This window comes from Leuciscus leuciscus, assembly GCF_965113295.1.
Source record: "Leuciscus leuciscus genome assembly, chromosome: 16".
Taxonomy (NCBI): Eukaryota; Metazoa; Chordata; class Actinopteri; order Cypriniformes; family Leuciscidae; genus Leuciscus; species Leuciscus leuciscus.
Genome location: NC_138740.1, coordinates 19,954,829 through 19,969,476, shown reverse-complemented (window position 1 = coordinate 19,969,476; position 14,648 = coordinate 19,954,829). Strand labels below are relative to the sequence as shown.

At 39.2% G+C, this 14,648-nt stretch overlaps 1 protein-coding gene across 2 annotated transcripts in view; it reads right to left on the bottom strand.

Annotated features, from left to right (window-relative positions):
• The window catches only part of nrxn2a (neurexin 2a), a 390,641-nt gene that overhangs the window by 337,524 nt on the left and 38,469 nt on the right, over nt 1–14,648 (bottom strand). For both annotated transcript variants that reach the window (XM_082141011.1, XM_082141009.1), the window contains exon 2: nt 2,815–4,059. In XM_082141011.1, coding sequence (XP_081997137.1) covers nt 2,815–3,538 — 724 coding nt within the window. In that variant the 5' untranslated portion in view covers nt 3,539–4,059. The remainder of the gene's footprint in view (nt 1–2,814; nt 4,060–14,648) is intronic.

Genomic DNA, 14,648 nt, shown 5'->3' with positions numbered 1-14,648 from the left:
TGGTCCATCCGACTTGTGTGCTACATTACTAGTCTTCTAAATTCATACAATAGTTCTGTGTGAGGAACAGACCTAAACTTCAACTCACTGGTTCACTGATCAGGTCACACAGTCACAGTGGATAACAGTTCACTGGAGAAGAAGATTATCAAAGTATATAGTCTTAATTTCAGTCTGTTCATCACAAAGCTCACAAATGAATTCAGAAGACTTCACATGGACCACTTTTAAGCTGCTTTTGCATCCTTTTTGAAGCTTGAAATCTTTAAAACCCTATTCAATGTAACTGCCTAGAAAAGAGCAACCAGAACATTATTCAAAATGTTTCCTTTTTATGTTCCAGGGTTGCTGCACACTTTAAAGGCAAATGTAAGTTTTTTTAAGACCTTTTTTAAGATTAAAATTAATACCGTACATTAGGGGTGCGCAATATTGACAAAAATATATCTTGATATAATTCAAAGTTTTGTTGATAATAATTAGATGATATTTTACTGATTGTGTTTTTGTACTGGTGCCATGGCTGGTTTAGGCCTGTTGTTGACAGCAGACTCACAAAGATATTAAATTGATATCCAGGGGTATTTTCACCTATATATGGATTTATTTCTAAACTTATTTAGAGGTATGCACAACCTTTTATGTCAAATTCCAACATTCAAATAAAATTGTATTAGAATAATAACACAGTACCACTGTTACCACTCAAATTAAATCATTAAATCAAAAGCCATCTTTGCAGATCAGAGGAGACACAGAAGCGGCATCAGAACTGGCATTAATATATTAACACTCCATTTGCAATTGCATAAATGAAGCTATGAGATAATTTCATATTTAAATATTGAATAAAACAATTATTTCTAATTTTAACGTTTGAATTAAAGGAGAACTCCGGTCAATTTTAACATTGAGCTCATTTTTTTTTGTCAATTTGGAGTGCTGTCAGTACAGAGAACAACGACAAAAATCGGTGTTGCCTACACCGTGTTATCCTCTTTTTAAAATTTGCACCCTGTTGACTTCAATGGGGCACGTTTTAAATCTGCTTTTAGCCTCTTAACATCCTTGATGTGTCATTACAAGTGCCCAGCCTATACCTGTATTTTCTTCCTGTTTTCGGTCGAAGTCCACAGTAGTCGATTGTCGAGTTCACGCGCATAGGTTTAGTATCTATGATCACGCGCGTGAACTCGACAATCGACTACTGTGGACTTCGACCGAAAACAGGAAGAAAATACAGGTGTATGCGCTGGCTGAATTAACTTCATTTTTATTCATATCTTTCACATCTACTGCAGTCAGATTCACCGCATTCACTCTGAAGGAATCACTCACAATGGCTGGGCACTTGTAATGACACATCAAGGATGTTAAGAGGCTAAAAGCAGATTTAAAACGTGCCCCATTGAAGTCAACAGGGTGCAAATTTTAAAAAGAGGATAACACGGTGTAGGCAACACCGATTTTTGTCGTTGTTCTCTGTACTGACAGCACTCCAAATTTACAAAAAAATGTGCTCAATGTTAAAATTGACCGGAGTTCTCCTTTAAAGGGTACTTTAAATATGAAACTAAAACCACCAGTAGGTGGCAGCAAGTCACTGTCTTAATAAGTGAGTTGAGGGAGTCATTCATTCAACCGATTTGTTCAAGCGGCTGATTCATTCAGGAAAAGCAAGTGATTGTTCATTGAATCATTAAACTGATTCGTTCAAAATGCGGATTTCAGTCCAAAAAAATTAAATCAATCGCTGTCAGTTGCATGGACACTCAGTTCTGCTACGGTTTAATTTGGAAATTCTCGACGGCGAAATAAGGGGAAACAAACAATATTGTGTCTAAAAAGTAACTCACAATTAACTTTTTGTTAATTTAACTGTTGTATAAAATAAATATCACATTTGCAATTGTGCAAGGGAAAACGGCACTCTTGCTCATGTGATATTCTAATATAACAACATAATATGATCTAAATATAACAAAAACTCATTTGGGGACATACCTATAACTGCATACATCACGCAGTGAAAGCAAAGCACGAGAGACAAATGCGATGTCAGCTCACAGTGCCTCGTACATTGTTAAAACAATAATTACAATATCATCATAGACAATACATATCGCACACCCCTACGCACATAAATAATGAACTTACAATTGAACTGACATTTATCAACTTTCTTCTTCTCTCCTCCTTTCGCGTGCAGGAGACAGACGAAATATGCTGCCATAAGTGACGCGAATTGTCACGTGAACAAGCAAATCCACAAAGATAGAATAATAAAAAATAATAATAAGTAGGCCTATTAGATCTTTTTAATTTGGAAAGCATTTAGATACATCTAAGTCAATGTGCCATCTAAAATTTAAGACCTTTCATAAGTAAAAATACTTTAAGACTTTTTATGGACTTAAATAAAAAAAAATCTAATTTAAGACTTTTTAAGGATCCGCGAGAACCCTGTGTTCCAAAGAAGAAAGAAACATCACCCCTGATGTCATTTCAAACCAATGTGATTTCCAAAGCTATTCCTTTAAAACAAATGATTGTATCCTTTTCATAAAAGTTCTCCTGCACTTACACCGGTCTACTTTCAGATATTGCAAATATTTTTGCAGACAAACTGTAGATTAAGTGCAGAGGTAGAAAATAAGAAACACTCAACCAAACGATTAGAAAACAAGCAGGCCGAATCAGATAATGGTTCATTTCCAACTCTTGAGCCCTTGAGTTCCTTAAAAGCAAACGTTTTACCTTGACATGATAAGAACATCATGTTATGTAATGCCTTGAGCACATCATCTTGCTTACCTTCAGTGCAGTATTTCCCTTTGTAGCCGGTATTGGAGCAATCGCACAGCACCTCGCTGTCGTCAATGGAGCAGCGTCCTCCGTTGCTGCAGGGGTTTTGTTTGGTACACAGGTATTCCAGATCGTTCTTCACCCCCTGACTGTCCAGAAGGGCAGGAGGAGTCTCGCCCAACTTCAGGTTGGCGATCAGGCCTCGGAAAGGTGGTTCATATTTGACTGTGCTGGACGTGAGGGCTGAGAGACGCACATCCGGTGGGATCCCGCCCACGTACAAGTCGCTGGCTACCATCATCTCCCTTCGTTTTGATTTCACCTCCGCCACTTTACTCTCCCCATCCATCACCAGCATGGTCTCACGGTAATTCCTTGTTAGCAGCACACGGTGCCAGCGCTCGTCACTGACATGCGTCTCCATGTGCAATGAGGCCGGCTCGCCGCAGTGGATGGCGAAGCGCAACTGCAGGCGGCCGTCGTTGATCAGGAGCTCCAGGAAGTCACAGTTACCGCCATCGTCCAGGTATAGCACTATAGCTTTGCTGATGTTTGTCTTCATGGTGAAGCTCAGCTCTCCAGTGGCTCTCGCCTCCCAGGGTCCATAGCGAACCCACTGGCCCGGCAGGCCGTCAAACTCCAGTGCTGTGGTGACTGCAACAGCCACCACGAGTCCCAGCCAAACGGAGGCCCGCGATAACTTCGCGCCGCACCTCCACTTCCGCGTCATCATCTTCCAAGCGTGCTCCTAATCCCCTTTTTCTAATGTTCTGTTTCTCTTAATCCACTGCAGAGGAGAGATTTATTCCCAGTCTAGCGTATTAATTTATCTGGCCTTTTCCAAAATAGCACTGCAGAAATAGTCCCAGTAAAAAAAAAAAAAAAAAAGCCTAGTATTTAAGGGTTTCTTTTCACTTGATTCTCCATCTTGATTCTCCACTGAGTAACTCCATTGAGGAACACTTCTGAAAGCCCATGTAAAAAAAAAAAAAAAAAAAAACTCACACGGTACTTAGTGCTTTGAAATCTAAAACTGCCTAAAAATCGAGTTGACTCGACATGTTAAAAGACAGATTTTTGTATCTCACCCCCTGGTGAAAGTAGGATTACTGCTGCGGTTGTAATTTATGTTTTGTGGGTAGTAGGTCAAATGCATGATTTCTTTTCCCCAGAAAACCTCAGCTCCTTTTAGAAATGTGCGTCTGCATTCCACCGGCAAGATGTCACCATCAGAAATCTTCCTTGACCAGGTCTCTGAAAGTTAAAAATAAAAACATAGTGGTCAGTGTTCATGTTTTGGACACAAATTAATGATTACAAACTTGCATGCACCCCTAAACTTTGTCTGTGACTCGCATCAAATTACAATAATTTCTGGCTATTTATTGTAAACTTCCATTAGGAAGCCAGTTTGATCACGAAACCAAGACCTGGCAGAGTGATTCCCTCAGCTGAGAATCTTTGAGCATAATGAAATCAATCTTTAATGCACTTTGCAGTGTAACAGACTGGGCTAGTTGACAGATCCCCTCATTCGCTTTGCAAATTTGCTGATCAGTTCACAGATGAATATTCACAAACCAGCTCGCAGCTAGTGTTTTAAAACAGCTCTGAGCCCCCTAAAGCCCTCTCAGTCAATCAACACCACTCTCTTTCACCCATAATAGTGGCGGAGCATAGTAGTGACGGCGTCTGACAACAGAGCCTGAAACAGAGAGGATGACAGATAAGACAGAATGTGAACGTACTACGGCATCAGGTGAGGAGTTTAATGCATGTTTATTAATGAGGAGTATGCACCAGCATGATCACACCATTCTCCTTTTATAATTTGTGTGAACTGTATGCGTGCAGAATTCATTAAAGGGAATATGCAAAACCGTGATAACTGCTCAATGGTCACAGCAAATCAACATTAACGTCTGCACTTGCGGATCAGTTTTGGCAGCGGAGGCTGCAGCAGACAACTTCAATATATGGTACATATTAAGAATTCCACTGCATACCTTATATAACCAGTCATATATCCAGAGTCTCTTACAATAATGCTCATCTCCATCATGTAATCCTCATTTGATAAATTATTACTGTCATGGTCAATAGAAAACACAAACAGCTCTTTTTAATAATTTTGATTAATGGTTGCTTTCTGTGGAATAGATTCATGTAAATTGAGGCAAGTTTAAGTTGTGAATATAGTATACATTTATAAACAATTTAACCATAAAATAAATAAATAATAAATGTTATTATTATTATTATTATTATAAACAAACATCACCATCATCATGTCTAATTTATATAGGATGACGAACGGCTTAATTAAAATACCCAGTGCGCAGCACTATTTCAGTGAATGAATTATTGCTGCCATGGTCAAAATAAAACAAACAGCTCTTTTAATAATTTTGTTTAATGCTTTCTTTCCATGGAATAGTTTGATGTTTGGAGGCAAATTTCTCTTCACAATAGTTTGTGAATATATTATAAAATGGAAAATTCTAATTGCACCATACAATAATTAAAATAAATGATATAAAATAAAATAAAAATTACAATTACTTCATTCAAATACTCAAGCCACAGCACTATTTCAGTAAATCCTTTACCCAGTTGAAAGTGAAGCGAATAAGGCAGGTTTTTAAAATGAATTAACATGCACAAATGTGGCGCAACTGTTCAGTAATTTTGGCCATAGAAAATAGATCACCGTGCAGCAAGGTGCCGTGCAGAACTCTGGGGTCATTTCTGTTCCTCTGGCCTCATCAGCATCCATAAATAAAGGTGCTTGCATGGCGGAAGAGATGATATTGAAGCAATATGCACTCCGCAAGCAGAGAAAAATTAATTTGATCACACAAAATGCGAGCTTAATTTCTCATTTGCTTTTAATTAATTACTGTGATCGTGCACAAGAGGACTTCTCAAAAGACCTTGAAAGTGATAACAGCCTTTCTGTCTTTTGAAACCTGGCCTTAAAGAATGCTCTCTGTTCGCTGGTGGAAGAGCATGAGAAAAATAGAGGGGTCTATTGGGTCGTTTCCTGCAAATAGCAGACGTGACAAAACGATGAAGTGTTGGAGATAAATTAAAAGGCCTATTTTGAAAGGCTAACAACGGCATGGAATCTGTGGAAAATCTTCAAAAAGGTCTTGTGAAAGATTATGTTCTCTTATGTTTGTCAAAGGATTAGTGACTAAATTTCTTAATAGCTTTTCCATACAGCGCGCGGCTCTGTGCAATAAAGCCAACGTGCACAGCACACATGGGGACATGAGGGAAGAGAAGAAATATAAAGCATAATTGGAATGAAAAGTAGTCCAATTTAGATCAAATTGGCTCCTGTAACACTCAATCCTTTGCTATTCCAAATATATCGGCCATGTAATTCCGCTTTAACGTGGCAGACTGTTCTCCCTGCAGAAAGATCACTTTGCACTGCTTCTGCATGCATGGCTCTGGAAGTGACAGTGACTTTGTCTACAAGAAACAAAATTACATGAATGTAGTAGTCTCTCTTAAAAGGACCTCATCTCACCTACATCAACACATGCCAACATGCCTCGGGTGCGCGGCATTCTCATTTGTAACTGAACAAGTCTCACTAAACATATGCAGGTTGGAAAACCAGTTGGAAATCCAAATAGAAAGCTCTCCTCTTTTCTCTCGGTACGGTCATTGTCATTAAGGTCATAATCTGCCCTTGAGCGTGATGCATGACAACAACACAGTGCATAACAATGAAGAGAGCAGGAGAGGCGGCCCTGACAAAGCGTTTGGCATGTTCCTGTTCACTCATGACAGTGAGAAAACCCACTCTGAACAGTGATCTACCCCACTAACCATGTATTAGGGCAGATTTAAGCACTCAACACTTGCTGATCAAAGCCCAGTTCCCAGGTCAGTGTGCTATCTGAGCTAGCACCAAATAGAATTAGCCATGCTTTCTGCTTACATTGGAGAGTAATGGACAGCATAAGGATGCACTGAGGGCACTTTAGGGAGTGAGTCCGTGGTGTGAATGTACAATTAGCACATACGCAACAAAACGCCCCCTGAATACATGAGCATCTTTTGTCAAGCTTATATTTAAAGATCACACTTGAATTAGCGCATTCATATTCAATTAAGCATCTCGGTTCTGCCTCGCATTATTTCCTCTTGATGTTTCTTTTAATTAGCCAAATCAAATCGACATGATTAAAAACAGAGTCCTCCTCCGCCACCGACCCACACGAAATGGCAGTTCCGGAAAAAATCTGCCCCCTTTTGTAGCTGCAGAACAGCATCCGGGGCTGCGCTAAGCAGGAACGGCAGATGGCTTGCAAATGGATGGTTCAGACTGTGCGTTTCCGACTTCTGAGCGTTCAGTCCATATGAGGAGATAATTGAGATGAGGTACGCGACTAGCCGCGAGGGAGACGGCAGCCCACTGCTATGGCAGAGAAGCCTGCCGTCCTTTCAGCACCACGGACTGCAGCCAGCAAATTCAGCACCACGGACAGCACCGTTGACCCACCATCAGTGAGAGCTCCAGGCTTGGATGTGAGATCAGTAGAGCGGCATAGGATGCTGCTGAAATCCCATTTAAGCAGAACTGTGTGAGGCTCAGAGGGAGAGAGAGCTATAAGCTTAAAGACCCAGATGATTGGGCTAACTCCACCTGTCTGTGATGGACGAAGGGTTCAAAGCAAGAGCAGGCAGAGGCTAGCAAACTCTTTGACATGCTTTCTGTAATCTAACACCCACTGGACCATTGCTTCAACCCATATTTGTGGAAAACCTGCCCTTTTTACTGTGAAGTCACATTGGAGGTGGGAATGCGTTCGTCCCAGGGTTGCCAAGAGGACCGTTAAACTAAATAAGGCTACATAAAACTTCTCATGACATTTTCCAACTGTTAGCTAATTTCTAACTTTCCATTTCATGATCTCCGTTTTTTCAACTTCAAGCATATAGGTCATAGGGGAGGATATTTATTAAATATTTTGGGGGAATCATCTTAAGGTCCCATTAACTGCATTGGATCTTTTTTTTTTTTCATGAGATTATTATATATATAATTTTTTTTTTTTTTTTTTTTTTTTTTTTTAAAGACCTAAAAACCAAAAATTCCGAATTACACGTTTCTCTATGAAAGTATTTAAAGTGTTTAAATACACAATTCCACATAGCATACATAATTTGACGTTTCAATGTTCATTTCAATCATTTGACTGTGGTGGGGGTAAAAGTGTGGGGGAGACAAAAATGAATAATAATAATAAACGTAATGTTCAACTTAACTTAATAAACTTACAGAAAGTGTGAAGAAAAAAAAACTACATACTATAATATAATTGTTGCTATATTATATTACAATGTATTATATTATATTACAGTACAATGCATTATATTATAGTACAACATATTGTATAATATATTGTACCATGATATAATAGTATAATATTATAAATTGTACTAATATTATATAGTATAATATAATAAAAATGGGATTTTGTGATATTATTTAATATATAGTATATGCATTGCAGTCTTAAGTCATGGGCCATGGCTGGTTCATATTTACTTTCAATGCTTTCAAAGAATAACCTTGACTCGTTCTGCTAATTATGCAGAAAATTCAGGTCTTATTAAAACTCAATGCTTGCCAGTGCTGTGGGGAGGTGTTGAGGAAAACCCCCCTAATCTCAATCTAATCATCAGGAGTTATCATCAACTTGCTAAGTAGGGAACAAGTGTTTACCATTTGCACAGCAGTAATTGTGCCTAAAAAGGCTAAACAGGAGCATGCAAAAAGATATACTTCATTGCATACAGAGTATTTACTCTACAAGGATGCTCTTGACAGCTCAATATGAATGCGAGCAGGGACTCGAGGATTGACAAGGGACAATTATAAAGGAATATGATCTTCATAAGCATTCATGTCGAAGCTCAGCCAAATGTTGCTGGATGAAAGAGGCTTTCTGTGAATACCATCCATCGAGTGCAGCAGGAGTTGTGATGCACCATTAAAATCGTGTGTATGTGTGAATGTGAGATGGAAAGGAGAGGAGAAAGGAGATAGGAGGGGGTGGACGAAGACAAGCAAAGACGCTGGAGGGAGAAATAACACTTACAATTAAATGCACAGACACAGAATTCCATTATTACAGCATCTAACATGCAATCCAAAGACAACTTTAATTGTGCAGGTGCCCAAAACGATTGTACTGTCTACACAAATTCAACATGAAGAACTCAGAAACCGCTGAGAACATCCGTGACGCCTGGGGGAAAATTGAGAAGGAGGAGGAGGGAACACTGGGAGGTGGAGCCATTTTGATTGACGCATGCCACGACTCTGGCGACAGCTGCGGAGTCCACTCAGTGACAAATTGTCAAGCACATAATCACAGGGTAAAACACACAAGATCTAATTACCACACATTGTCTGAGTTTCCCCTTCATTCGATCTTGCAGGTGCCAGAAATAATTGCCATGTCTGAAAACCAAACAGTAGGCAAAGGCAAATCGAAAGAACTGCGGCTAATGGATTATGGGCCGAGGCGACTGTTGTTTTAAAAACCCCTCTGGTAAGAAACCATTGAGCTGTGAGGTGGATACTGCAAGTATGCATGCGTTGTGTTTTTCCTGACGTATTGCAGAGTATGCAAAAAAAAAAAAAAAAAGCCCCTTTGGAATATCTGCTGTGTCATTGCATTATCTGATTTGCCATTCTGTCTGTTTTTCCTAGCACGCTTCCACGGTTTGGGGGGCTCGACAGCTGTAGGAAGAGGGTCAGCTGACCGCAGGGAGTGCAAAGCTGCAGTTGACAGGGGTGGAAGCATGGTCAAGACGTTGTGTGGCAGCTGTTGGGAGTGTGCGGCGCTTGACGGCAGGGATGTGAATGGAGGCGAGGGGAAGGGAGGACTCTTGTCTTGGCTGAGTGGATGGAGAAGCCCTGGAGACCCTGGTGTGATGTAGTGCCGTGTGGAGCGTGGAGCGAGCGATGAGGTCAGGGCACAGCAGATACAGAATGTGTGCCTGCAGTTCTACATGACCATCTCATTTGTTTCCTATCACTACCCACAGTCCAAAGGGAAGCCTGAGCAAGCAGGAACCAGGGGAGGACATAAATAAAGCTATGCTCGTGTCACATCTTGAGGATGATATGACACACAATGCTAAGGTTCAGTCTGTTCCACACGCACATGGTAGTAGATCCTGGGGGGAAATGACAGGACATGTACTTTACAACATTCACTTTATTATTTAAAATAGTTGTCCAAAGTTGCACATGTCCCTTCTGGCCCCTGTGGCCAGAATCCGCATCCACAGGTAAAGATCAGCCATGGCAGGTGTATGACCATTTAATAAAACCGCAAAAGAGGGACAAATCCAATTCCTCCAATGTCAACATGTAAACATTTTAAGGAAGACCATGAGCTCTGAGGTCATCAAGTCAAGATATACATTTCTGCAAAAAGCTAAAGTCAGTGTTATTTAAATTGCATTTAATAGTCCCAGTAATGGTGTACAACCACATTATCCATAATCCACAAATTTGGGGGTTTAACAATGTTTATTTTTCAAAATTATTTCATATTTGGACATTTTAGTCAAAGAAAATAACATTAGTTGACCATATTTGCAAGACGATAAAAACGCATAAAACTAATGTTTTAAACCAAACGTAAAAATCAATATATGCAATATATGAATTTAAATCATGCAAGTTTATTCTTTTAAACACTGCATTGTGACAAACAAGATTTAAACCAAATAGAAATATACAAAGACCTGAAACCAATATGTTGTATTCATAAAAACACTATCAATTCAATTCACATTTATTTGTATAACGCTTTTCAAAGCAGCTTTATAGAAAATGCATGTTTCTAATTTGTTATCAGCAGTGACTGTGTCCAAGTAATGTCCATATGTTCAGAAATGTACAGTAAGATAACACAAAGATTGCAGTTAGTTAACATTGTTACAAGTGACAAGCCTAATGAAAACTATTTTCTTATTTAATCAACGCGTTTAAATAAAAATCATTTAAATTACAGTCATTTGCTTTTTGTCTTATCTTCATTATTGTCAATAGCTTCAAAAACAAGTTTGGATGTTTTGATTCATCTCAGAGCCAGTTGGTTTGATTCATATTTTAGAACTCTTTATTGAACAATGTTCTAAAATCCCTATTGAGAAAATGAACAGGAAAAATACTTTCATAACAAAAGGTGGCCAGGGAACGATGGTGTCCATTCCAGTGTATCTGTCATTCAGACAAATTCTCCAGTGAATCTTGTCTATTATTAAATGGACAAGGATGAACCTCTCTGTTTCTAATCCAATCAATATATATCCACAACACCTCACGATGGATGGCAGGTGTGACCTCGGCAACTCTCGAATGGAATCAAATGTAAAGAAAATCAATACAGTGAGAATCAACAACAGGGAATAAGGGGTGGCAGTCTTTAGTTAACTGATGCTTCTGACTCGGCCCACGCGATTCTACGACAAAGTTGTTGCCTTTCTCATCCTGTCCCCAGCTTTTTATGCTAAAAGGCTGTGACAACTATGACACAAGTAGTCACATTAGCCTACCACTTCAGTTTGTATCGTATGCAATTTACCTTCTTTAGTGGATACCAAAGTGACACAGTGGCATTATTTTCCCCCCCTTCTGCTCTACGTACAAAGCCATGTGTGTATTCAGTGAGCGGAAATGTACACACACGCAGCATGGACCCAAACCGCTGCTGTTAACCGCAACTGATATTATCTATCCGACAAGTGTCTGAAGAGAAATCACAAGCTATGTGAAATAGAGCACAAATTCATGAAAAACATTATACAATTCATCCAGAGACAATATAAAAATGAAAGAAAAGAAAAAAAGATTAAAATGTGCATAATGTTATTACGTGCATTTTAAACACATTTTGTTTTAGACCTTATAAGACATAGTTAATAGCTTATCCCCTACCCAAAAGTCACTGGGAGTCCTACAGATCTTTTCTGGCTCAGACAGCAGGCTTCGGGTCGTACCCAGGACCCCATCACACTCAGTGGGCTGTGCTGAGTTGGATAAGCCCTGGAGCGATGGTGGATGAAACAGTCACGCAGGGGTGGATTGAGCCCATGAGAGCAATTGTACAACGCTCTCTAGACACAAATGTGCTGATCCAGGCCATCCAACAGTCAGACAGATGCTGACATGCATACAGAAATGAGCATGGAGCAGTGATGGGGGAATGTACTGGGACATGCCATGCAGGACTGGAAGTTGATTGCATTGTTAGTTCAGTTACAATGAGTTAGTACTGGGTTAGTTCACCCAAAAATGCCCTCAAAACATCCTAGGTGTATATGACTTGCGTCTTTCAGCCAAACATAATCATAATAAAAGAGTTATAATAAAAAAATATCCTGGCTCTTTCAAGCATAATAAGTGATGGGTACCCCTTTTTTTTTTTCTTTTTTTTTTTTTTTTTTTTAGCCCCCCAAAAAAGTGCATCCACCCATCATAAAAGAAATTCATACGGCTGCAGGGGGTTAATAAAAGCGAAGCGACGCGTTTTTGTAAAGTAAAATATCCATATTTATAACTTTATAAATTAGAATCACTTCCTTCTGGTAATGGCCGTACGAGAGTAGAGTTCCAGCAGAAGAGTGACCTCTGACCCGACGAGTGACATAGCGCAAGCTTAGCTGAGAGTACGTCAAAAAGAGCTGGGCAACATACTCAAGCTCCTCCAACACTTTACTTTAAAAATTATTGTTTTAGACTTCACATTTGTGACCGTTGTTTTGTTCTATCCTCTCCACTTCCGTGTTCCTCAATATGTCACGAAACAGGTCAGAGGTCATTCTTCCGACAGAACTCGACATGGATATTTTTCTTACCAAAAAAAGCATCGCTTTGCTACAGAAGGCCATTCACTGCCATTATAAAGCTTGGAAGAGCTAGGATAGTTTTTTATATAACTCCAATTGTGTTTGGCTGAAAGAAGAAAGTCACCTAGGATGGCTTGAGGGAGAGTCAATTATGGGATAATTTTCACATTGGGTGAACTAACCCTTTAACCGTTCTTGACCAACTGCATTATTCTTCAGAGAATATTCAGCCAAGGTGCTGCACCTGTAGTGAATCTAGAATGAAATTATGTTTTAGCGAGACAAGTCGCAAGGTTGAGGGCCAAATCGAAATATGGTCTTTTAAAAACTTTATCAATATTAACAGATTCACAGTTTTATTGAATTCATTTCCCTGACCTTTCCAATCATGTGCAGTTGGGATAAGATTTTTTTCTTTTTTACACCAATTCAAATTGAAACGGGTTATTCGTTAATGAATCAATTTGAGATCTAGTTTGACTAATTCATTGAAAAGAACTGGCTAAAAACAATTGGTCCACAAATCAAACATTTCTTTGGCTTGAAAGCAAGTTTTACTTTACACAAGCTCAACAGAAGAGCTATATTAATGACATTTTAAAGCAGAATTTAACATTTTCATAACTTTTACCAGCCTGTGCAGTCAAAATACTATTTATTTATGTTATCCCAATACTCTGAATTACTTCTCGAGAACGCTAAGGGAAGATTAGTCCACCCCTAAAATAAATGTATTTAATAAGTAACCTAGCAGTATTGCATTTACTTATTTGTATTATTTAGTGAACAGGGTGCTTCATGAAAAGTACTACAAACATTTTATTAGAATAACAGAACTGTAAAGGAACCGAAATCATTAACTAGAATCAAAATCTAAAACAATCATTAAAATCCTTAAGATTCCCTACAACAACACAGCTGAAATAAACTGGATAAAAGCCCATAAATATAGTGCATAGTGGAGTAAGAGTACAGGCATTGTGTGCAAACAGACTAGAATATAGAACACGCACACCAACACAGCCGCGCGCTGTGAATAGATAGCACAAGCATTCAGTGCATAAAGTCAGAGTAGGTGACAATGACTAATGGCCATAGATGGGGATGGGCCAGAGCTTTCGGGAGCAATGCCATGAGTGATTAATCAAAACACTGCATATGTAAGAAAATGTTCACAGCCAGCACGCATGACAAGCTATAGAGATTTATACAATGCCCCTCGAGTTCAGAGTGCAGGGTTAATGCCAAAAAACAACTGGCATATTCTGACATGGAAAAACTCTATCAGGATAACAAAATCATGTGATGAGTCAGAGACAAATCACCTATGAAATGCACCTGATCGGACATGTAGTGGCAGTGGTGAGAGTCTATCAGAGCCTGCATTTTAATGAGTGGTTCCAAAACGAAACAATAACAACGAAATATAGCATGAGCCACCGATGAAAAAAAAATAAAAAAATAAATAAAATGATTAGCACAAGCTGTATCCAGTATCCAATTGTTCCACTAATAGAAAAAGAGAGAGTACTAGCAAGCATGGATGGAAACCTAATCTCACTAATAAGCAACTTTAGAAACACGTCGATGAATGAAAAAGAAAAAACATGCAGGAAGGTGGTCTATTCAGAGAGTGCAAGAGCATGAAATTAATAGGACATTAGCCTGAATAAAAACTAACTTTCATAAACCAGCTCCACTGCAGGAGCAACAAAAGGACAGGCTTGATGTAGAAAACAATGAAGAGCGTAAGAGGGAGGGGGACAGGTGAGGACAGACATCAGCTGAAGCTTTAATTTATTCAGCCGAGCAATATGGTACATCACAACCACCCAGTGTGAATAGGACAGACACTCTAGGATAATTCAGTTTATCAAAGTCAGCTAGCATCTCAGAGCTACTCGTGGAGAAAGAGAACCATTACTGGAGTGGGCTTTAAAGGCTGGCGGCTG